The sequence below is a fragment of the Balearica regulorum genome, chromosome 11 (genome assembly GCF_011004875.1).
Source record: "Balearica regulorum gibbericeps isolate bBalReg1 chromosome 11, bBalReg1.pri, whole genome shotgun sequence".
In the NCBI taxonomy this organism is placed as follows: Eukaryota; Metazoa; Chordata; class Aves; order Gruiformes; family Gruidae; genus Balearica; species Balearica regulorum.
In genome coordinates, this window is record NC_046194.1 from 16,051,822 (window position 1) to 16,076,699 (window position 24,878).

The following is a 24,878-nucleotide window of genomic DNA, read 5'->3' on the forward strand; positions in this document are numbered from 1 at the left end:
TCGGTTCCCCCCTGAGCGCAGAGCTGACGGCTGCAGCCAGCTGTGAGGGAGAGGAGGGAGCGAAGAGCCCTGCGGGGATGCGCGGGGCACGCAGGCCGCTCCCGGTGCTGCTTGTGGCGGGGCGAGGCCCTTGCACACGCTGCACGGCTCACACCTGCCGCCCCGGGGGGGCCCGGCCCGGCCCGACCCGCTGCTCCCCGCCGCTCCCCGCCGCCGCCGCGCGGTGGCGCCATCGGCCCGGAGAGCGCTGCGGGTGCCCCGCGCCGCGTTACCGGGCAGCTCCCCCCCCCCCCGCCCCGCCCCGCCCCGGGCAGGGCGGCGGCACCGCCGGGGGAGGGGGCGGCGTGCGCCCCCCGGGACGGGTGCCGAGGCGAGCTGTTCCCCGCGGCGGCGGCGGGTGCTGCCGTCGGGCGGGAGTTGGAGGAGGAGCCCCGGCGGCAGCGGGCAGAGGCGCGCATGGAGCGGCTGGGGAGCAACGGGAGCTGCCCGGGCTGCCGGCTGGAGGGGGGTCCGTCGGCGCGGGCCGCCACCGCCCTGGCGGCCGTGCTCATCTTCACCATCGTGGTGGACGTGCTGGGCAACGCGCTGGTCATCCTCTCGGTGCTGAGGAACAAGAAGCTCCGCAACGCCGGTGAGCGCGGGGCGGGCGCGGGGGGGCGGCGCGGCCGCGCTGCCAACTTGCCGGTGGCGGGCGGAGCGGAGCGGCACCGCACCGCGCCCCGGGGCTCCGCCGGCCCGGCCCCGCACGGCAGCGCTCCCCTGGGGTAGGAGTCTGCGGGCGGTCGGCGGGCGACAGCGGCGGGACGGGACCGCAGCCCCTCTCCGGTAAAGGGCGTCGCTGCCTCGGGAGCGCCGGGCTGCCCCGGGTGAAGGGGCGGCGAGTTGCCGGAGCAGCACCCGCTCGTCTCTTCTCTCCGGTGACCCGAGTTAGCGCTGGGGTTCCCGACTCGCTGTCTGTCTGTCCCGTACCGCTGCGTCTGTCCTCCAACTTCTCGGAACTTCTGTCTCGCAGAGGCAGCTGCAAATCGAGGAGCCCGAACTCCCCGTCGCGACTCAGGTAAAGCCGCATTCCTCCCACCAGAAGCGTGCTGGGAACTCCCGAGGAAAGCAGGCGCTGCTGAGGAGAGGTGCCCGAGCCAGGTGCAGAGGAAGACTGCTCGTATTTTTAAGACGAGCCTATTACACCGCTGAACACTTGCTTTTACGTCCCAGCCTTGCATATGTTTTAGCGTTTTCATCTTAAAACTGCTGTGCTTTAGATGACCAACTGAAAGCAGAGTGAAGATTTTCCAGGTTTTTTTCCGTGGGTAATTTGAAAGTCTGCTGTGGAGCCTTATGTACCGACCTCCCTAATGAATTAATCTAGGAAAATTGTTGATATTGATATTAACCATTTCATAGAAGGCTGTATTTTTTGAGGGTGTAACTTTTTTGCCTTCAAAGTCTTGTTATTTTAGCAAAGAAATAACACTGGATACAAGTTGCTCTGTAAGGAGTTTCAAGTAGTTTGTGCTGTGCTGCTTAAAACGTACCGTAGAGTATGTTTTGCTGAGGACTACACCACTGTCTGCTTTTACTGTGAAAGACAGAAAATGACCTTTAGTTTTATAGCTTATAAAACAGTTTTAATGAAATATCTCCAGTGTTTATAATGCGTAAGACAAAGATGTAAGCATTTTGAAGATACTGATCTCTCTCTGTCTCTCTCTGTAAATATGGAGCAACTCAACAGAGATCAGCAGAAGTGGCTGACGGGTAAGACTGACGGGACAATTTCCCCCCAGTGCCTTTAACGTTTGATTGATTTATTAATGATAGCACACAAATGGTTATTGGCTTGGGCAGGCGCTGGATGCAGTGACCTGACCAGTGAGTTGCGCTCAAACTGGCGCACGAAACGCGGCCCACTGTATCCACAACGCATGAACACGCTGTACGGGGTTTATGAGAACTTTAATATAGTTGGAAATGGTTTTTTTCCATTCTCTTCAGCTTTGCTTTAAAATGTGAGTGCTGTGAGCTTGTGATCAGTGGTTCCGGGGAAGAAAAATAGACTTATTCTTCCCTCCTCCCCAAGACAACTAGTGTTTTATGCTATCTGGCTAGTTGGGCAGCAAGCAGATTTGAAAATATTTAGCTGGTTTTATCACCTTTCAAATTGTTAATCATTTGAATGCATTTCACGTCTTGAGACTGCCTTTGCTGTGAGTTGAGTTAAAAGTTCCTGCGAAGGTGAAAAAGAACAGCTTTCCCATGAATGACCATGGAAGTAGTTTCCAAACCTGAATCCTTGTCAGTAGCCTGTTGTCTGCTCTGCATACAAGCTATCAGGATGTATGAGTAAACCCAACACAACTGAAATCTTTGTTAACCTCTCTGATTTGAGGGGAGGTGGCTCTCGTTGCACACAGAACTTGAGCGTGACCAGTGGGGAATTCAGTGTTACATGCTTTGAAGCGGTGGTAGGTCTCGAGAGACCCATCCTGCTTCTTTGACCTGAGCATCATTCCTTCAGTCAACAGCCTAAACTGGGAACACCTTTGCCAAGTCACTAGATGAGTTCAGCAGCAGGATATTGAGGTGGTCAGATGGATGGTGATGGTCTGAAGTTCAGCAAGGTAAAATGTCTAACCAGCACCTAACTGTTGTCTTCTTGTTTTGCTGAAAAGATCATGTGTGTTTAGGATGTTCAGACAGTATCCTGCATCTGTCTGTGTTGAGAAGCAAGCGAGCTGTCTGCCTCCCTGGGTGTAGAAGGAGAATTTGGGAGTCTTGGCTCAGTTCATGCTCCTCCTGACACATGAGCAACACCATGAATGAGAGGGGCTCAGCTGGGGCGCAACAGCCAGGTTGAAGTCCTTTGGATAAAGAGTTTCTCTGCTCATCTTCAAACCTACCCTAAGCCAGTCCAATAAATTAAAAGGACACCCGTTATGGATGTGTCAGCTCTTGCCAAATCCTGGAAGCACCAAGACTTCTGTTTCTGGAGCAAGCTCACAGGGAAGCAAGAGCCCAGCTACAAGGTCATCCAGCTGGAGCTAAAACTGTATCTCCAGGACAAGCTGCATTCAGGCTGGGATGTGAAACTGGCACTGCTTCGGAGGCTGTGGTGGGTGATCGCTCTGGTGGGGATGGGGTTTTTGATCCACGCCCTTGGACCTCTCTGCAGTACTTGGCATATGTCAGCACCTCTCTGCAGCATGTAGCTACAATGGGCAGGGAGTACGAGCGTGGCTGTCAAGCAGGGTCTCAACAAGTGGTACCCTCACCGCCGTGGTCAGCTGCTTGGAGAACATCAGCAGTTGCTTGAGCTGAATGAGCAGCAGGAGTTGAGTGACGCCTGTGGCCAGAGGAAATCCGGATTCACTGAAAGCCCCAGGCTTCCTCTGTGATGGACAGTTCACATCCACAGTTGGTTGTTCAGTCAGATGTGCTGAAGAACTGCTGGCATTAAGCTTTCCTACAGTAACATCCAGCTACCTGGACACTCGGAGTTGCTCATATGGTCCACGGTGCAGGACATTTAAATGGTTGCAGGTGAAGGGCATGGGGAATAACTCTGCTCCTCTGGCAGGAGAGATGTCTGTATGTCTTTACGGGAAGCAGGTGAGAAGGGGTGAACTTTTTTGGCAGCTGAAAGCCTTCACAAACCTGGTCACCCTGTTATCCCTCCAGTGGTGGAGTTTAAAAGCAAAACACCTGACCTCTAAAACTTTCCAAGAGAAATCACTGCACTCCGCTTTCCCTCTGGGAAGGTGTAACATATGTCAGGTGGGTGCTGGTGTGCCCTGTGTTCTTACTGGAAGGTGCTCAGAGTATTGAGCACAGATTAAGACATGTGTAGGAAGGAATATGAGCGAGCTGTGTGTTACGTGGCACGCGTGGGATCATGGTCAACTGAAGGCTGCTGGCATGGGTCAGCCTACAGCTTTTCATTTGCGGGTCCTGCTAGCTTTGCAAGTGTGAAAATCTGCACTAAAACTAGGCAATATTTTTCAATGGACTAGCCTGCTCTTTGGGCAGAGGCTCTGGAAACACCGTCTCTAGCTCTCCTGAACTTGCTGCAAACTTAGGCACGCAGCCAAAACGTGCGTTCCCTGAAACCCTCGTGTCCCACCAGTGCTGCCTGGAGCTTCGTGTGCAGAGAGAGCTTTCTGCCGCCTCGTGGGCCCTTTTCCCTCCTGGAAACGTCGTTTCTCCGGGGAGCCGAAACCTCCGTGGGGGCAGGCGGCGCAGGTATAACTCTAATGAGGTCACCGGGCTCCAACCGGCTTTTAACCCTCTGGATATACACCAGACAGGGAGGTTTGCATGGCGCTGGGGATTTTGTTCTTAGACTGTCACACCGGCCGAAGTCAAGCGTCACACACAAGTCTGCATGTATTATGTCAACACAGTTACCTTTGTCAGCCAAATGTGTGCTTTTAGAAGAAATACTACATCAGTTTGACAAGGCCTCCGACCAGAAAACTGTGTTGGCTAGCACTAATTGTGTTTCCATCTCCGAATACTGGCCGGTCCCTGCCTGTGCTGGGGAGTGCAGGCAGGGTAACCAGCCTGCCCTTCCAGGGTCAGGCCGTTTGCCCTCTGAAAATATTGGCACGACGCTAAGTTTTTGTTTGCTTGAGTGGGGTTTTTTTTTATTTATTGTTCCAAGACCTCTGGAACTTCCTGGCTGGCCTGGGACATGTTTTTCTGTTCGTTGTTTTATTTAAAAGTCAATGTTAGGGATGTGGTGAGCTCCTTTATACACTCTGACATACAGGTTTTCTAGTTACAGACGTGAAAAATGGTTAGCAGGTGGTGTTGGGTTTCTTCCCAACTGCTTCTGGAATTCAGAGAATTTTGTTATAACTGAGATGTAAGTCACCCTTATCTGCAAAGATAAAAAGTTATGCTTAAACTTTCTACATCTTCTGTGTTAGGATAATTTCACGGTAATTTTTAGCATCGGGCCTATTGTATCAATAGACTGTTGCTCTTTTTCCTGATATACCTAGTGCCATTAGTTTTTCTGAAATCTTTTAGCTTCCTTTATAAAATACGTTGATTTCCAGCTACCAATATTATAGTGGATTTTCTATTGTCACGTATTTTCTTTACTTTTAAATTTGGCTCTTGTCTTAAAAAAAAATCTTATTTTAACCCAAATAATCTTTTTTGAATATAGTATTGCTTTTTTTTTTTTTTTTTTTTTTTAGGAAAGGAGGGCTCTACTAAGGCATCTTTAAAGATCTCCCAATAAGCATTGTCACAGTGGTTTATACTTAGGTGTTTTCTCTCAATTATTTTTGTGTCTCATTGTTTCTAGTTTTGGAAAACTGACCTGTTAGACGTTGTGTTGGACCATGTACTGTTTCCTTATCTCAGATGCAGTTGAGAGCTGTGATTGATTTTCTTCCAGTTACTGCAGGATTTCCTTGTCCTAGAAAACTATCTATTATATGTAGGTGTGTAGAGATTTTTTTAAAAATTTATTTATTTTTCTAAATTTTTTTTTAGCACCACAAACCCTCCAGCATCTGCCACAAGCCTGAAATTACATCTTTTCTTTCTGTGCATTGTGGGTAGATGCTTCAGGAGCTGCTCTTCTGTTCCGCTGATTCATTTGTCTGTAGCAAACTCCCACCAGTGTTTCTGATTTACCCAGCCTTTGATCCTCTGGCGTTTCAGGGACTCAGCAGCAGGTGCCTTGGCGTTCTGGTGGGCTCTGTTGAGAGAAACATGCTATTTGTCGATGAAACAGTTTGAAGGTTGCTGGAACTGTAGGGGACCCTGGAGCTGCACCCCGTTCCCCGCTCCCTGGGTCCTCTAATGTGGAAGAGTGACACCCAGCACCTCTTTGCTCTTCAAAGGGGATGGGTGCCTGTGACGTCAAACGGGTGAGCTGCTGACAAATGGTCTCGTTGTTGGTGGGGAATAATCCATGGCAGTGTTTGCTTTTGGTTTCGTTATTGACTCACTCAACTGGACGGTGATGAATTTGCCACATCAAGCTGACTGGCAGTGATGCTCCCTGTGCCATCAGCGATGGGAACGTTAACCGCAGCGACAGGGCTGCTCCAGCGACGCCTGGCTGGGGCTTGGCGCGGTGATTGCACAGGCTGTATGGTTGGTGCAGAGGCGCTGTTGGAAGTGGTCTGTTGTGTGAGCAGCGGGGGTGTACCCGAGCGCACCCAGCGGGCTCCGGGAGCGGTGGGACAGGCGTGCTGGTGGGGACGTGTCAGGCCCTCCCTGTGTCCCGCTGCTGCAGCCCCCTGCCCTCCGTGGCTCTGCAGGTGGGTGCTCTGCAGGGGGTGGGAGAAGTGGGAGCGACGGCAGGATAAAACCCGTGAGAAAATTAATTTGGATTAAGGTAAAGTGTAAGCTTTAAGTGTCATAGCAGGGTAAAGTGAAGAACAGTCTTAACCTGTTTTTTCCTAGAGGGCGATTTGCATAGTGAGGCACAGAGGAACAGCGCTTTGCTCGGTCCAGGGCACAGCCCCATGGCTGAGCTGATTTTGAGAGGTCTCCGACAGCATCACCTTCATGTGCTCCAGTTTTGGTGAGGGTTCAGGTTGGGTTCCCACCTGGACCCTTGCACATCTCTCCTCCCAGCAGCGCTGCGCCGGGCTCCTCCTGGGCTGCGGGAGCAGTGAGGTGCCCAGAGTGCCGAGGAGGAGGCTCAGAGCTGCCATCCTGCTCGGACCGGCGTTCCTGGCCCGTGCTGTGCCGCTCCCGCGCTGTGCTCTGGGAGCTCCGGAGGAAGCGGCAGCTTATTCGGGTGTCAGCAGCTCCTACGTGTTTTTGGAGTGTGGTAGCTTTAGACATATTTCTAAATTGGTCCTTTGTACAGCTCCGTAGGCGATCCCAAGGAGATTCCATCCCATCAGCTGTGTGAGGTCAAAGCCACCAATTTTGGGGGTTTGCTTTTTTTTTTTTCCTATTTTGGTAGGACACCTTCCCCCTCCCCCCTTGCTTCTTACAGATCATGCAGATGGGAGTATTTTGAGTGTTTTTAGGAGTGCTGGATCTCAGGTCCCCCTTTGTGAAACTTTGCAGATCTTCCAGAAGAAATCTCTATTCTTCCCCTTCCCATGACACGTTGGTTTTCAGGACAGCCCCTGTTTGGAGCAGGACTTGAACACAGCACTGTAAGTTGTGGATGTGCGGCTGGGGAACGGAGTTAAAATACCACTGGTTACTCGGCAAGGGAGCAGTGCTCAGCATGCACTTCGGGTGTACGGGCGGTTTGATAGCCAGATGGCATGTGGTCAAGCCAGTGATTTTGTGATAAAAAGAGAAATTAATCAGGTTTCCACTAGAAACAGTAATTCTAGCATTTCTGATCGGAGGAATATTTGGTTTTGCAAAGTGTTCAACAAAAGTTTTGTTATGTGTTGGTGCAGGTCTCTATACAGTTACCTTCAAATTAGTTGAAACAAAATTCTTCTGATTAGGAAGATCTGTGTCTTGTACGAGGCAAAATAACCCCCTGCCTCCCCGGGAGGGCCACCCTGTGGACTCATAACAAGAGTTAGCGAGCCAGGTCCAGCCAGGTGCTGAGCTGCCTTTCTCCCTCTCTGAATCCTTCCAACCCCTTTTTGCCTTTCCTTGCCTCCAGCAAAGGCTTTTCTTTTTTCCCTTTCAGACCCAAAAAGAATTACTGCCCCAGGCCTTGTTGTTCCTGAAGGATTTGGAGAGCCACGTACTAGCTTAGATAATAGCAAATAATTAATTATCTTGCAGACAGTCCTTCAACACAAGCTGGAACGTGTTTCAGGAAGAGAGAAGGTAGGCATACGTGCTCAAAGTAGCTGTTCCCTGTGTGACTTGTGGAATGATTAATTAAAAGGCTTAAAAAGATAACTATCACGTGCTGGCCTATAAATAAAATGGAAATTAATTCAGACATGGTTTTTGTTTGGCTTTTTTTTCCCTCTATGCATTTTCATTGCACTTTGTTTGCTTTTCTTTCTCTGCGCAGGATGTTTAATCCTTTCGAAGTCCATCCCACAGCAGAGAGCAAGGGCAGAGGAGGACAGGACCGTCCTTTGGGCTGGTTGGCAAGGAGGAGGCTGTGCCACAGTCCCAGGACACTCCTGTTCCCATCAGCCCTGGTGTAACGGGACTCGCTCTTTGTGGATAATTTGAAGGAAACCCATGGCGGAGCTTTCTCATGTATAACTATTCTCATTCCTAAAAGTTCAAGTGAGGACCAGTGAGTCCCTGTCTTCTGAGACCATTCACTCAGTGTCTTCTGTTGAGAGACCTCTGATCTTTCTTTGTTAAACAATCTCCAGCATCACCTTCAGATGTGCCGTTGACAAACGCTGCGATGGCTGCAGGGAACTGAGGTCCAGCAGCCCAGGGCCCAACCTGCCCTGAATCTTTGCTTGTCCTTTGACTTAGGTGCAACCCTCGTGGGCCTGGGCTTGGTCCTGGGTGAATTTCAGGCACAACTGAGCTGGGCGCTGGAGCTGCTGGGGAATGAGTGCGTCACAGCTGTGGATCCCTGGCCAGCATAAGAGGATCCAGGTAGAGATGGGTTCAGCAAGGCCCGGGGCAGGAGGATGTGCGGAAGGCAAGGGAGGAGAGGGATAAGTGGGAATGCTGATGGAGTGATGAGAATCTGGCCCCAGGAGAGGGAGCGGTGGTGGGATGTGCTGACCACAGCCAAAGCGAACAAGGGCGGGTGGTAGGATGCTCAGACTAACCGAGCTGCCCCTCTTCGCCATGCCGAGGGGAAAGGTGGGGAGAACTGGCAGCTCTGCCTGCTGCAGGCATTCATGTTTGACAGGGAGGGCAGGTGGACTCGAGAGACTCTGATGTCTTCTGGAAGGGAACGTAGCTGGCCCCATGGGTGCCAAGCAGGCGTGCATCATGCAGTTCCCACGGGCTCTACGAGCCGCAAGTTAAATAGTCTAACGTATTTCACCTTACTCCTGGCCCTGTGCCTGGCCTTCAGATCTCAGCTGTGAGTTTTATTTCTGCAGATATTGTGGTAGAAGGCGGAGCAAATTGAGTGTTAATGGGATGGGTGTGATCCACAGCAGAGTCACATTTGGATGCATTAGGGACGTGGTGCCAGAGGGAAACGCTGCCTGACAGCCAGGCAGGAGGGAGCAGCCTCCCCGGTGTGCCCACAGCACGGCTCCCGTGAGGTACGGGCTGCCCACACGAGCTGAGATGGGGGGCAGAGGGCTCTCCAGCTTTAGCTCTGTCCTACCTGTGGGGAGTCTCACGAGGAGGGGTTTAGGGAAAGAAGATGTTCTCCAGGTGGTCCAGGATTTTCCAATGACTTCTGCAGGATGACTAACTTGCTTTCCTACATGCTGCAGGGTGAGGAGAGCCGGTTGATTTAGGTGACCACAGCAGCTTAAGCCAGCCCTGGGACTTGCATACGGACATGGCATAGGAGGGTTTTTGGGGTGGGCAGCAGGTAGAAAAGATAAGAGGGAGTAAAGGACTGGGGTCCTGGTGCATGGGAATGGGTTTGGGTTCTGCTTTTAGGGTAGAACTGCAACTTGTTCTGCTTGTGTCTGCTGGCCAGTTTCAGTGGCGGGAGCCACACATATCTCGCTGTCCTCCCACTTCTTTGGCCCTGAGTCCCATCTGCAGGCTGCCGGAGTACTCCTGCCTGGCTTTTTGGTGTTGTGTGGGTTTATCAGCACTCAGCTTTTGTGCTTTCTTGGACCAATGGAGAGTTCCTGGCTCGAAGGAGAGCAGAGTTACACCAGTATCAGCAGGAGGGATCGGGGCTTGCCCATGTGGTGGGCAAGGGAAGAGCTGATGGGAGCTGCATTTTGGGGCACGCTGACAGCGGAGGGAAGGGTTGGGGACATTGTGAGAGGCATGCAAGGCTCTTGCTCCTGTCCCTGAGGAATGGTGAGGCAGGGATGGCAGGCAGTTTCCAAGTAAAACCTAGTGTTGTTCTTGGCTGATTCCTAGGAAAATGGATTATACCATATTCAAAATATTCACTCCTGGATTTAATAATATTGTGAAAATAACTTAAATGTATTTCTTTCAGAACCTTATGGTATTCCATGGAAATACTGGCTGTTTATCTGCTGGGGTTGCCAAGCACATACTCCAAAGCCAATGTTCATGCAAGTCATCACTCTTAAATAGAAGGGGAGAACAATAGCTCGTGTCAGTGACTTTGGCTCAGCGCGGTCTGAGGACAATGGCTGTGCATTGTACTGTTCACTACCTGCAGCTTTTCACCAGTTTCCTGGGTCATATACCTGTGTTAACATCACTAGGGAGGTGCCTGGGGAGCAGAGCCAGGGCTGAGCATCTGAGTAGCCTTCCTCTACGACTACGCCTTTTCCAGGTTAATTTGTTCTTCAGTCTCTGCACCTATAGAAACTGTTCTTTAGTCTCTGTACATCAAGTCCATTCTTCCCCATCCTTTACTCTGAGATGCTCTAGAACTTTTTGGAAGTTGCCTCAGTTGTGGAGGAGCTGGGAAGGCGGTGGAGGCCTCTCGACACTGACCTCGTGTCTTTGCAGAGCTGGCATGAGCCAGTCCAAATAAAAGCAAACCCCAGCCCCTGTGGTTGATTCTCTGGCCAAGTGAAGTAGCCCAGCCTTGTAGCACCTCCAGGCCAAGCCTGTGGCTTTTCCGTGTGGTTGGGGTGGAGGTCAGAGCTGAAGTTCAGGAAGAGTCTGGCCATCGGTACCATGAGGACACAGGCATAAGGTGCGTTAACTTTATCTCAAGCATAGTAAACACCCTTTCCAGTTCCTGGTACAGACATTAAAAGCAAGGCATGACAACATAAAATATCTCTGGAAGAGGCTTCCAAGTAGCATTTGGAAAAGTCTGGAGTTGACAAAATTCATGTTCTTGCTTTTCTCTCACACTCTTCATTGTCCTCACTCACGGTCCTCTCCCTCCTCCTCTCTTCTGACTCCTGGTGGAGGGCAGATTATGTTCACAATAACAGTATCTGTTAATATCTGACTGAAAATATATCTGTATCTTCTGAGGTTTGCTCCATTAACTTATTCACAAATGGCCAGTGTGACCTGAGCATCGCTATAAACAGCAGCAGAAAGGATGAAGATGAGTTAAAAAGTTAGCTGTCCTCTGCTTTCCATCACTAGTTCTGCCTGTTTTTTCTGGCCTTTCTAAAAATATTGGTGCCATCTCTGGACTTTTCATTGCTCTACTTTGCAGGGAGAAATTAAGCTAGTATACTGTTCCCTTTTATGCAGAGGTTGATGTTGTCAAGTCAAAGATTATATCTTTGCTTTTGCAAGGGAAGACTAGAAATGGAAGAAACCTTTTCTACTATACCCAAGATGTGAGCGTTAGGTCAGCCGCAAGCTCTGCCTTTGTATCTTATGTCTTATATCTTAAACAGTCTCTAATCAAAATGGATTAGGCAAAACTAATTGGACTAAGTTGAAAGCTTGCTGACAAAACCCTTTAAGAGTAGGTGTAGTTGATAGGCACCGAAATAATCAGGTATTGCAGTGTGGATTGCAAGCTCTGCCTCTCCCGTGCTCATCTATGGGAGTTTCTGTAGGGAAGGCAGAAGTGTGGTGCGAGGACTTGCAGAAGAAGGCACGTGTGATGGCAGAAGGAAGGACTTGTTTAGTGGGAGGCTGTTGAGCTAATCTCTGCCTTCAAACAGGCGGTCCTGCCTGCTGAGAGCTATTGTGGCCCACAGTTGGGGCAAAGAGGAGCAGTGGGAGTTGCAGCTCTGTGCTGTTGTAGACGAGACGCAAGCCCGCAGCCTCCACAGGTGATGTGCTTGCATTTCTTGCTGTGGTGCGCCTGGGTGCCCAGGGTGCAGAGCAGTGCCTTTCTGCACGTGCCAGCACGCCCTTGTGTGGCACCCTGTGCTGCGAGGGTTTGACAAACCCAGCCTGTTGCAAGGTGCCCTCTTTCAGGGCACTTCTCACCCAGATTAGGAGTGGACTGAACATCTAGGCGTATGCGATGGTCTTCTGGTCCTTCAGAGATATACCAGCTTTATCCTCATAGGAAAACAGAGAACTTGTTAGGCAATGCACTTGTCTTGTTCCTGACTGATGCTGACCAGCCAGTTCTTAATGACCCAAGACTTCAGAGGGGTCTGCTTTCAGGAGGACAGCTGCAGTGAACAAAACATTCCCAGACTGGTCTAGATTAGCATTCAAAGGTGAGATGATGCTGTCTGCCACCACCTAGCTAAGTCCTTCTAAAAAGCTAGTCAGGACAGAGGAGCTGGGAACTGACTTGAGGGAAGACCTAGGTGGGAAAACTAGGGTTTCCCGTGCAAGGCAATAAGGCAGTAAAACTGGCTTGCCTTTCCTAATTAGGACAATAGACTAATTAGCTAATGAGAGAAGCCTTCCCAGTGTGGATGTACCATCAGAAGCCATTTATTAAAAGTCTGGCTAAATCCCAGGCTAGACAAAGCCTTTGAGATTAGTGTGGGAGCAAGAGAGAACCTCTGGATGAACACCAGCATTGTGTCTCTTAGCAGACAGACAACCTTCTCCGCCTTCTCTGTGGAGTCTTTAAAATAATAAATTTGCTTTGGAATAAATTATACAGATACGGAAACAGAGCAGTGGGCAAGAACAAAGAGGGCTTACAAGGAGCTAGACTGTTTCAGCCTTCCCGTGGCAGCATCTCTTCTTCCTTAGTGATATTTCGACTGCAGTTCTTTCATTTGTTATTTCTTTTTTGAGACAAGTTTCTCCCAGAAGAGGCTGGATTTCTTCTGATTGATCATTAGCTTTACAAAACCAGTTGCTGCTGCTGAATTGTTCCCATTGCTTTGATGAACCAGTCTTTCACAGTTTTTTCTTACCTTTGAAAATGATTCTTTTGCCCATTTGCAACAAATATGGAAAGATACCCACTTTTCCTCCTGTGTGGAATGAAGATGAATGATCAAACTCTGACACTTTTTTTCCTGGAATGTGATTCTGGTTTGTAATCAATCCTTCTATTTTCCTCCCCCCCTTTTTTAAAAATGAGTTTCAGATCCCAGCAATCAACAAAACTTCCTAATGGACCCCTCCAAGCAGATTTTACCCTATGGTTTAATAATGGACATGCACCTGTGTATGTATCTTGCCGGTGAGGTTTGCTCATGAAACCTCATCGATGGTTTGTACTCACAGAAGATAGAAGTTGGCAGAGAAGTGGCTGGCATGAAGGTAGTTTTGGTGTTAAGGGGAGGGTGGTTGTGCTGCAAAGTCGTTGTGCGCTGTGGTCCTGTGCTTGTTGCTGTGCAGCTGCAGCACTTAGGTCATACCCTCGTGTTGTAAGAGTCCTTACTGCAAAGCTGGCGAGTCGGGCCAAGCCCTCAGCCACAAGCTGTCCTTAGCTGTGGTAACATCCCCCCAAACTGGGGTGGAAGGCACACCAGTGAAGAGCAATTGCTGAGCAGCCCTTTGTCTGGTTTAGCTTTCTGCCATGGACATCTAGGACAAGTTAATGTTGAAATAGAAAAGTGACAGGTTATTCTGCACCGTGTCACCCAAGAAAAGCACTTCTTTTTTTAAAGAAGAGACAGAGGAGCCAATTCCTACAAACCATTAATTTTGTGTGTGTCCTTCCACACACCTTTGTTTCTCTAATTCTGCTGAGACTGCTCGTTCACCAGTGAAACCAGGAAGGGAGGGGGAAGGTGCTGTGTCCGGGGCATCTAAATGCGTTTGGCTGCCGACTGCAGGACGAGGGTGCCAGCGTGGACGGGCGCCTGGCAGCGTGTTGCGCTTCTATCTTTGGAAACCCAGCAGCCCTTTTTGTTCTGATGGGTCTGTCTTAACTCTTGGACTTTCCTCAAAGTGGGTTTCTTAATGTGTGCCGAATCCTTTTTAAGGTAATCGGGTGGGATTCGAATTGGAAACCCAGTAACCACTAAGTGACTGGTGGCACAGCCACATTTGTTGTGGCATCCTGGCTGCAATGCCGCTAGCAGAGCATAAATGTGTTCCCCCTCACATTAGAGGAACAGATGGTTTCCCATGAGTCATGAGCGTTGGCGTTTTAATTCTAATAATTCTAATAGTAATGCAGTTAGGGTGGGTGCTGGTCCCAGGACACATCCATCCCCACTGTATCGCTTGCACTGGTCTTGCGGAGAGGAGCTGGTCCTGCCCATGGAGGCAGCCCATGGAGGCTGCCATGCCGGTGCTGCCTGCGGGGCCGGCTGCCCTGCCGCCCCCGGTGCTGGCTGGAGTGCCGCCGCACTGGAGCGCCGATGTATGAGCTGCCACACCGATGGGGACTGCAAAGCTTGGCACATTGCTGCGGGAGCAAAAGGCAATGCACGTAGCGTGTGTGATGTCTGTGTACAGGGTATTGAGCATCTGTCCTGTTCTCCTCTTGTGCTGCGTGTTCCTGGGGGAAGGACAGCTGCGGGGGCGAATAGGGTGGATTCGGGAGAGAGAATGACTGTCTCCCTCCTGGGCATCCTAGAGCTCAAAATACTTGAACGTCTCTGCTGTAATGGGAAGATATGTACTTGGCAATCGTGCCAAAAAGATACAGAGAAGAGACTTCTGATTTGGCACCTTTTGTTCTTCTGACGGGTGCCGACTTTAAAGCAGGAGAGGTATCTGCTGGAGTGGCCTTGAAGTGGCACAGGAATGGCAACAGGGCAAACTGGAGTGGAAGTTCCCTGCAAAGTTTGTAAAACGAGACCCTGAAGCTGAAATGTCGTTCAGCTGCAAAAGAGATGAAAGTAGCTATTGCTTGAATACAGCCCATTTCTTAAACCTCCACCTGTGATCTTTGTAGCTATGTATTTGTCAACAGTGGTTTTCAGTTTCCTCTGTGTGTGTGTTGCTCTTGTGCTGGTTTTCTGGACAGCTGGAAATAAAACCTAATGCTATTGATATCCCTGCCACCAAACTGGGTCCGGCAACTTCTGTTGTTATCCTTCACACTTGGGAAAGTAGGACAGGAGATGTGATTTCTTTAGCATGGTGACGAGCTGCGGACTGTAACAGGAGCATCCTTTCTAGGGGACTGCTGCTGGCCGAATACATTTCAGACCCACTATGTGCTGCTTCCTCTGTCTGAGACAAGAAGATTTAGAGCTGTGGTACCTGGAAGAAGCTAAGATGTGTTTGCATCCATCCCATCATCAGGTTTACTTTATTTCTGTCAGAAATGTCTAGTTTGCATTTTAACAGATGCATCAGGGATAACGCTTCTGCCTCTTGAGTACTGCTGGTGGTAGGATGTGAGACCTATAGATCAGCTGTCTGTGAAGCTATAGTTTCACCCGCATTGTATTAGTTTCTCTGCCTCATTCCTTCTCCCACCTTTTAAAATTATTTTGCTTTTAAGTGCTTTTCCAAGCTGTGGAAAGCTACTGACATTCAAAAATTCTCAACCTCCACCACAGAGTACATAATTCTTCTGTGTTCTCTATCAGCAAGTGTTTTATAATTCATTAGTGATGCTTAAGTTTTCAAACATTTACAGGTTGCTTAAATATATTAACTCTATGAATTCAGAATGTATGTGCCTGATAATGCATCAGTTCTGTTCCTCACGCCTCTTGTATTTCCCTGTCTTCCTCTCAATCATGCTGTATTAATTCTTTCAGCGATAAACAGTGTCTGCGTAGAATTGTGTTGGGAGTATCTTCAGAAGTAAAAAGCCAGCTAAAATTCAAAGCAGCACAAAGCAATCTTGACATGGAGCTTGAAAGTGCTGCACAATTATACCTAAAGAGATCAAGCGCCTCTGTTTGAAAAGCTGCTCTGTCCTTTTTCCTTCCCTCTGAGTAGTAAATGATCTGCATTAAAACAGTTTAGGTGAGCAACAAAACATCTATATGTAAGCAGCAAAAAGACAGAAATAGAGCAAGATGAATCCAGAATGATTTTTGTGAAGCAGCTTGGAGCCTTCTCACTTAAGATCTGTGTTCTGAATCATTGTGCAGAAAAATAACCCCCTGTCCACGTGAATGGATTCGGATAGGCTTTAAAAGGAAAGGGTGACATGAACCCTGGTGCTTGGGTTTGCCTTGTGATGAGGACAGTGTCATTTGGGGTCACCTCTACTGCCATTCTCTGTCCCCCCTTTCCTGTGACGCTCCCTTGGAAGTGGACCAAGACAGTTTCACACTGGGAAGCAACATAAAGCCAATGATGAGCAGGGTTTCACGGCATGGAAAATATTTGATCTCTTCTGCCAGTCTTCTCCTGCCTTTTCCTTAATCTCTGAACATCTTCATGCATAATGCTGCCTATAATTATAACCACAGTGGAACCAAGAGTCTGGTACCTAGTAATTACTTAATTAATATTTATTTGTTCATATGACTTTCATTCTCTTTCACTTTAAAGAACAGATTTTTATTTGAAGTTAATAATGTAGCGTGTATTTAAATACACACAAAACCAACCATTTTTCTGGTTTGGGGAAAAAAATTTTCCCAACCACAACCCATGTTCAAGACTTCCCAAGTATTTAAGCAAAAGTAGTAATTGTCTTTAAGGAGTTAAACTTGTGGTGTTTTAACTGAAGACTATACAACCTTTCCAGGTAGTTGTGGAAAGGAAAGATCTGGTATGCGTGTCCAATTTGCAGTCCAGCTCTAGGATGTCTGTTCTGCAGAGCTGCACCTGGGGAGGTTTAAGTGGCTGGAAAGGCATCATAGAATCATGGACTGGTTTGGGTTGGAAGGGACATCAAAGCCCATCTAGTTCCAACCCCCCCTGCCATAGGCAGGGACACCCTCCCCTAGACCGGGTTGCCCAAAGCCCCATCCAACCTGGCCTTGAACACTGCCAGGGATGGGGCATCCACAGCTTCTCTGGGCAACCTGTGCCAGTGCCTCACCACCCTCACAGGGAAGAATTCCTTCCTAATATCTAATCTAAATCTACCCTCTTGTAGTTTAAACCCATCACCCCTTGTCCTGTCACCACTCCCTGATATAACATGAGTGACTGCAGCACGTCCTTCCCCTGCCCTTTTGCTCGTCAGGCTGTGGGCAGGGGCTGTGCCTGGCCTGCCAGCACGGAGGTGTGGAGCTCCTGAATTGCTTTGCCTGGGCACTCACACACCAACATGAGCGACTCTCGTGCTTTGCCATCTCACCAAAAGTTGCAGCTTCTATTAGAAAAAGCAAATCATTTCATCAGTGACTCTGGCAGCCCAGGGATTTGTATGAACAGCTTTGTTAAAGGCTAAAGGGACTAAACAGGGATGCATGTTTTACACCGTTGTTCAGAGAGAATGGAGACGAACCTTCAAAGCTGGCTTGTGGTGGTAGGCACAGCCAACCAAGGTGTTTGAGCTGAACAGCAGGCTTTTGGCATGCTAACTGATATCCAGATGTTTTCTTGAAATGTGCTGGTTAAAGAAAAAGAAAAAAAGATTGCATCTGTAGGATACCAATACACCATCCTCGCTCATGGCTTTATCTAATTAAACATTTGATTTAGATACTAATTTTTCACACCATTCAGAAAGCTTCCCTGAACAAGGAGCAGGAAAGCTGAGCACTTGTTGACTCTAGCGGTCCAGTCCTCTACAATCTTATTCCTCATCTACTTAGCAAAGCAAGATAACTAGAGGGTAGCATTTTGTATAAACTCATAGATGCAACCTGCTTTGTTGCAGGGTTGCGGGGAGCAGGTTGTAAATCAGGCAATGCCACTTAACTTACATGTGGCATTGTAAGTTAAGTAGATAAATGGAGTATAATAGGGAGCAGGTATTACTCATGCCAACTTTACGCATACTTGGCTCTGATGCTCCTGTTAGGAATGTTTCTTCCTCCAAAGAGCCAAGTAAAAACTGTCATCCTGAAAATGATGACTGATTAAGAAACTGAAACATGTAAATATTAGGAGAGGGAAAAGCATGGGGCCCTTATAAAGGGCCGTAGCAACTGTGGAGAACAAAACAACTGGACTTGGTTCCTGGGAATATCTTTAAAAATTCAAACGTGAAGTAACCCAAGAGGAGCTGGTTGTACAGCTGTGTACATCATCGATGGTGTAGTCTGGTTTTGCTCAGCATCTGACATCTTCAAGCCAAAGCTTTGGGTGAGTTTCAGTAAGAAAAATTATGTTGTAATTACACAGCAGTTAAAAAGGTATCATTTCTTGTCAGAAGTGTATCTGGCCAAATTGTAAAGGCTTTTTTCTCTTCTTCCATGGCTAGTTTTGTTTAAGACCTGCTTTGTAACAAAGCCAATAAAGCCAGGCTTTTTTACTTCAGAAAGCGGAGGAAGGTACTGCAGATTAATCGGCAAGGCTGGAGGTATTTTATTAACACCGCCATGGGGGAAGCCCAATTCTGATTTATCTGCAGAAATGTCACAATTCGGTAGTGCTGTCTAGCAGACTTCCTCTTGATTTTCAAATCATTGGATATTAGGATCGGTCTGAGTAGAAATCTTTGTTTGAGTGTGAACTTCAACTAGAGCTAACCTGTGAACTTTTCTTGAGATCCTAATGCACACATGTAAATGTTAAGAGTTTAGAAGAAACCAGTAGTTACTCATCAATGTAGTTAGCGTTTTAATTCACATATCTGTTCTAAATAGAACTTTTCTAAAAGCTTCTGTCTGAATTTAAATGGACTGTTTAGAGCAACCAGCTAGTAATACAATATACTGAGCAAAATGTGCTGAGCCTATAAAACAAGCAGGGTTATTAAGCCATGAATAAATCATTGGTTCAAATCAGCTTGCACTAACGATAGTGCCCATTTAAAGACAATGTACCATGTAATTCAAAGTGTTTCAGAATTAATAATAATAATTACATTCTTAATCACCAGGAGGCAATGTTTCTTTCCCTTGCAGCCGAGGAAACCTTAGTAATGTGGGATTTATACTTCTCTAGATGTAAGCCTCTAATTTCTCCATAGCAATCATATCGGACACTTGCCGTTGTATGGGATTATCCCCCTCTGCTGAATGGGGAAAGTCAAAGAAAAATTACAAATTTGGTTTGTATATTGTTTTAGGAAGAGAGTGGCTTTGACTCTTAATTTCTCTTCTATGGGGACTTGCCATGTCCAGATTTGGGGTTTGGTGTTTGGAATTAGAAGAAAAAGTAAAAATTCCCTTCAGACTGAAGAAGGCTGATTCCAGCTTGTCAAAACACTTTGTTACTGCTGAAACATGAAAATGTGTAGTATCAGGCATGTGTATCAGCAGGCATAGGGGGCATTTTTGTTCTTGTGATGACAATTTAATTGCTTTTGCTCTTAGTACTTCAATGTCCTTTGCATGTTCCTTTCCTGAGTAGATGTTGCAGTCATACAGCGACGTGTTGTACTGTTGCTGATAGTTTGAGCTGCTTCAGTCCTCTTGGCTGTTACGTAGTGCTATTGTTACAGCCAGGGTTACAGAGCCATGCTGTTATACATAGACTGCAAAGCTCTTTTTCCTGGCGCGTGAGCAAGCGTTCAGTTTTGGGAAGCCAAGAGGTATGTATGAGCTTTTTTGTTAAGTGAGACCCACTGGGAGATGTGCAAACAGGAAGACCCTGATGGGGAAATCGAGGCTGGACCTCAGTTCCTGAAGCTGTGGTCTCTGGGAACAAGGAATTATCTTTGGGCTCCAGTTACAAAGAGGGAATTGTCTGCAGGCTGTGTGTGACCACCTCTGTTCAAAACCAGGCATAAATTAAACAAGTAACACTCATAGTTTACCCATGAGCTGCACCACTGCTTTCTCAGATGCTGACCTGCGAGGCCATAGGCAGCTTCTACCCTGTGCCAGAAGGACAACAGTGTGTTTGTTCTTGTGCAGCGTGATTTACAATAGACCTTTCCAGTTATTCCCTAGAAATAAGCTGGTGAGGTTTCTCTGGAAGAGATCTTTAGGCACTTTGCAAACTAACACAGGCCGCAAGCATGGAAGCGTTGACAGTCGGGGAATGGACCGTGACCGTATTCAATTGCATCCAGCTTAGAGCATGAAAGATTTCCACATCAAGTGGAAGCTGCAGGATAACTGCTGGATGCAGCAGTCCAAGTTAGGAGTTTGGTCAAGGGCTCTTCTGATTCAGACCGCTATTGTTCTGAATCCCCAGTGATGTTTGTTAACCCAGCTAACTCTGTCCTTTGCCAGTGCCAGTAGCTCCAGTCACAGCAGCTCTAGCAACAAAATGTGCTTCTGGTACCATGGTGGGGTAATGACTCCATCTAGTTGAGTGAGAAGAGTGTTGCCTCGTGAACTCACAGTTGCATGTGCTGCAGTTCAGCATTTCTCATCTAAACCCCTCCTGGTTTGGGGATTGAGAGGAATGCCAGAATAGGTGAACAGGGCCGTGCTTCTGCTGGTTTTATCCCACTTCTTTTGGTTGTCCTTGTGTATCACAGGCTCCTGAGGCTGCTCAGGGCTGTTCAAAGTGAAGTGTTCAGTTTGGGAGAACTACCCGAGACCCAAAAGGGGAGCACATCAGAAATACTTTAATTTCAATTTCTATTCTGCCTTCCACTGAATGACATCCTTGCACTTTTAAACATCAGTGAAAGCAAGGAAGGCAGATCTTCCGCTGGCAGAGCAGGAAGCCGAAACATGCAGAGGCAGTGGTTTACTTGAAGCTACGTGGCAATTAACTGGGAAAGTCCTTGCTCGAAACAAGAATGGGTCTCTTGTTTGTCCCTACAGTTAGTGCTCCAATATGAGAGTAGCTCTGACTAGTTAAATGCAGAATTACGCAGCGTCATCACCTCCTGCCCTCTGAAGAAATACAGAACAAAACCTGTCAGCTCTGCACCCTCATACTGTGGGATAATCTGGAGTGGGCTGGCTGGTTAGGTGCTTAATTCATTTGCGCTTTCAATGTTTATTTTGGGCCCGACTGAAGCAGAATCATTCCCATCTCCTCTGGAAATCAGCATCCTTCAGGCAAAATCTATAGCTTGGCTTGCAGGGTACTTTTCAGTCCCAGGCATTTCGCGGTGGCTGTTGTGGTACCTCTGCAAAGTCTACTCCAGGAGTGACTTGTGTAAGCCTTGTGCTCTCCTGTTCTCTCCAGGCAATCCCAACAGCCTTCATGGGTGAAACCAGTGTTTGGTGGTGTAGAGAATTTGGGAGTGCTGATACTTGGGGATGGGTATGGCCTCGACCTCTCTGCGAAGAAGGAAACACATGGTCTGGTCCAGGACGGCATTGATATTGAAGCTACAGACCCATCAGCATTCTCCATCTTGAATGCTTGCATATTTTTAAGGAATATTGTAACACCAAGTGAATAATGGTAAAACTCAGTCTGGTAAGATTTATTACTTTAATATTGGAGGGTTCCAGCTGATACCACATTAACATATGCATAGGGTTTTAGGAATCATTTGGGTATTCATGGTTACCTTTTAATCTGAAATCTTCACAAGGGTCTCGTGTCACTTCTGCGCTAATGACTCAGCCTGTCTTTATAAGAAGTTGAATTTCTTTACATGGTGTTTTGAGACTAAATATGAAAGAGCGGAAATGGCCCTTAATTTTAACAAGTTCCCATTTAGTTTAACAGCTGCTGTGAGTTCTGTCTTGTCTTTTTGGCTGTATTTGCCACTTTGGCGGTGTGTTTCTGGCTGTCAGAGTCTTACAGAGTTCTAATGAAGTGCAACACTTTTTTTTTCCTTTTCCCTACAGCTGTTATTTGTCATTTGATATAAATCTGCCTTGTTACAGTTTTATTCCTGAATAAATGATAAAAGGACAGTTAGTATCAGAAGGCAGTGCTGGCATGAGAGTTTCTGCTTTGTTGCTGACATAGAAGAAGCCATCCTTTTAAAGGATGAGTTATAAAGCTGAATTTGGGAAAGACTTTGAACTCCTGAGGGAACCAAAGCCGACCTCCTCCCCTCTTCTGCCCTTTGCTACTGCCTTGTCCTAATGAGCAGTTAAACTCCACACCCTGCGCTCCTGGTGCTGAGACGCTGGCTTCTGGCAGTCGCTCCAGGTTTGTTTTTTGTTGTGGTGCAGTCAACAGTTGTGTTTCTCCACTGTGCTCCCGAATGGAGGCTCTTACACCTGCTGAGTTAGCAGACATGGGCCTATGCTCCTTGGGGTGCATCCTCCCCACCCTGGAGCCGGGGAGATGCGACAGCCGGAGCTGGGTGACGTGACAGCCTGGGGAGGTGCTTGGGTGGTTCAGCTGGAGAGTTTGCTGCAAGAGCTGGTCTCTGTTATTTTATGTAAATCTGTTACTAAAGCTGCAGATCCTGGTCCCTTCTAGCTCTGATGTTGCAAATAACTCCCTGGATTCCTTAGAATATATACAGATGCTTGACTGAGCTATTTGAGTCTGTTAAATACCTCATGTGGTTGTGCAAGGGCAGTCCTGCCAGACTGAAGATGACCTCCTTGCTCTCAGAGGTGTTTCTTGAGCTACCAAAATGAACATACAACCCATGTTGGTGCATTCACATGCCTGACAGGGGACTGCACACTATATAATGCTGTGCTGCCAGCTCCGCTCGGAAAGCAGAGAACGTTTGCTGGACCCGACTCAGTTTCTCCTTAATGTGCAAAGCTCTCATCCGTTTCCGGCAATGTGCCAAGCAAATTTTTGGACAGAATTTCTGCAAAGCCCATTGCAGCACACGCTAAGCTCGCCTTAGATCTCCCTGTCCTGTCTGCGTTTCTAGCAGTTTGCTTTTGGGGCTCCCTATGAAGAAGGAGGTGGGCAACGTGCTGTGAATTTTTGTTGCCTACCTTGATACGCGTGTGTTACATTCCTGCTGAGGACTAGAAATTCTCATCCTTTCTAACCTTGTCAAATCAACTGCTGCTCAGGAAAGTACTTTTAATGATATGTGATATTGAAAATACCTTTAAGATTTCAGGATGAATATACGACATCTGTGTGTGCACTTGGACACAAGGACTTCTCGCTAGAAGCCTCTGTATTAAGCCCATGCTTCATTTCATCCTTAATTATTCTGTTACTTTGGAGTTTGTTGATAAACAAAAATACTTTACCGGGGATAGATAACAACATGGGATTTCAACAACTGAATGAAAAAATATCAGTGAATCCTACTAAGGAGGGGAAATAGAGGGTCACCAATGGTTCTTAAGAGACTGGGAGGCAGGAAGTAATATGTTTAATGAATGACAGCTTTTTTAAAAAATACTGTTGTTAGATAAAGAAAGTCTAGGAGTGGAGAAGAGGGCTTTTTAGAAATTGCATGGAGTGAGTGAGGATTTTCTTTTAGAAGTTTATGAATCTTGACTATTTCTCTTGTCTTTGGAGAGGATGGCAAATGAAAGTGTGTCCTCTAAAACTGATAGAAATTCCAACACTTCAGGAGCAAAAGGCAACGTGAAGAGCTGTAGCTCTTCCTCTATTTTGACCCTGCCTGGGGGAAGGTCTCACGCTGACTTAAGGTGCTGTTGAGTTATTCCTTTATTTCCAAGCTTGCTCAACCAGCACGTGTCTAAAACCTCTTTATGTAGCAAGCAGGGTGGAAGGTAGCTTGGATTTGAGTAAGGGCAATGTCCTTGATCTAGAAAAGCTCCCTCTTGTCAGTAATTTTTAGGAGGAGATGCTGTGCCTCAGGGGGATGGTCAACCGACCTCTCAGGGTCCTTTCCAGCTCTGTTGTCCTTGGTGGGTGTCTTGGTCATGCATTGCCTGTCCAGACACTAAAGGGGGAGCACAGTGTCCCTTACCAACCACCGACTGGCTTAAAAGGCCCACTCGGGGTTCGTATTTAAGGGGTTGCATGCAGCCCCCTCTAAGCGTCCCTGGCTCTAATGGGAGTCATAAGGCTCAAGTTACATGTTTCCACTTTGAAGTATCCTGGTACAGATGTTAAGTAGTTTCAGAGAGAAGAAATCTCTGTGTTTTATTTCTTGCTGAGCAAAGTTCAATAGAGATAAAAAGGGAAACAGAGGGGCAAAGTTTAACGGGACACTAAAAGCACCATCACTTGGTGATTATACAACTCTAAAAGTAGGCCTGCCTTTATCATTACAGACAGAAAGTAGGCCTCGGGGGTATTTCAGGGTTAGGCAATTGAACTAAGTACCTCAGAGTTTCTTTGGCTCACATGGATGGCCTTTTTTCAGCATCTTTTATTCTTTCTGGTGGTGTTTGCTGAGGGCAAATTGTTGTTTGTGTAAGAGTAGAATGCAGCGATGCTCTTGTGCTGGAAGCTGTCGATGGCAGAGATGTCTGCCAGCCCCATCAGTCATACTCCACAAGTGCGAGATCTCCCTTTTACTGTGCGTGTTGCTGCCTACAAGTATGGCTAGTTATTTCAAGAGGTTCCTCTAGTAACTTAGGTGTCACAGTCCCGTGAAATCTTATTCTCCTTCAAGCCAGTTTGATATTAACCACGGTTAGACTCTCTGTTGATATCGGTGTCAGAGCACACCTATTTGAACCATTTGTTCACGTGTGGGAACGTGTTTACTGGGGACTTTACTGCAAATATGTCTTTTCTCTTTTAACATCCCCACACGTCGCACCTCAAAGATAATGAAGTTTCATAAGTCATTAGGAAAAAAAATAGAAGCAGATGTCTTCCAGCAACACATTTGGGACTTCCTAGTCCAAGTTTCTCATAGCATCGATGGATTCTTGTTGCCCATCCCGTAGCTAGTCTTGACATGAGTCCTGTAAGCCCTGTGGAATATTTGAAGTGAAGCTTTTGATGATGTTCTGGGAAACACTGTTTTTCAGACTTATTTCTGGGAAAATTGAAAAGGTCCTTTAGGGCATGCGTTGTTTTTTTGAGGTTATTTTTTCCAGTATCATCATTATTATTGTTATTGAATCAACTTTAACTGTTTGCATTGGACTTTTGCCGATGCAATTGTATCAGAGTCCCTAAAGTGTTCCCAGGTGAAAGTAACTCTCCATTTCCAATGGGATTAGTAAATAGTTGTGAATGAACCAAAAGGTCCAGAATAGATTTTCTTTTACTCTCTAGTCTCCTACTTACATGCA

At 47.3% G+C, this 24,878-nt stretch overlaps 1 protein-coding gene across 2 annotated transcripts in view; it reads left to right on the plus strand.

The window, feature by feature from the left end:
* The first annotated feature begins 338 nt into the window (after positions 1-338).
* Positions 339-24,878, plus strand: part of GPR50 (G protein-coupled receptor 50) — a 40,651-nt gene continuing 16,111 nt past the window's right edge. Inside the window, exons 1-2 of one of the 2 annotated variants that reach the window (XM_075763484.1) lie at positions 339-631; positions 1,013-1,057. In XM_075763484.1, the coding sequence (XP_075619599.1) occupies positions 457-631; positions 1,013-1,057 (220 nt within the window). In that variant the 5' untranslated portion in view covers positions 339-456. The remainder of the gene's footprint in view (positions 632-1,012; positions 1,058-24,878) is intronic. The other variant, XM_075763485.1, reaches the window with a different exon arrangement.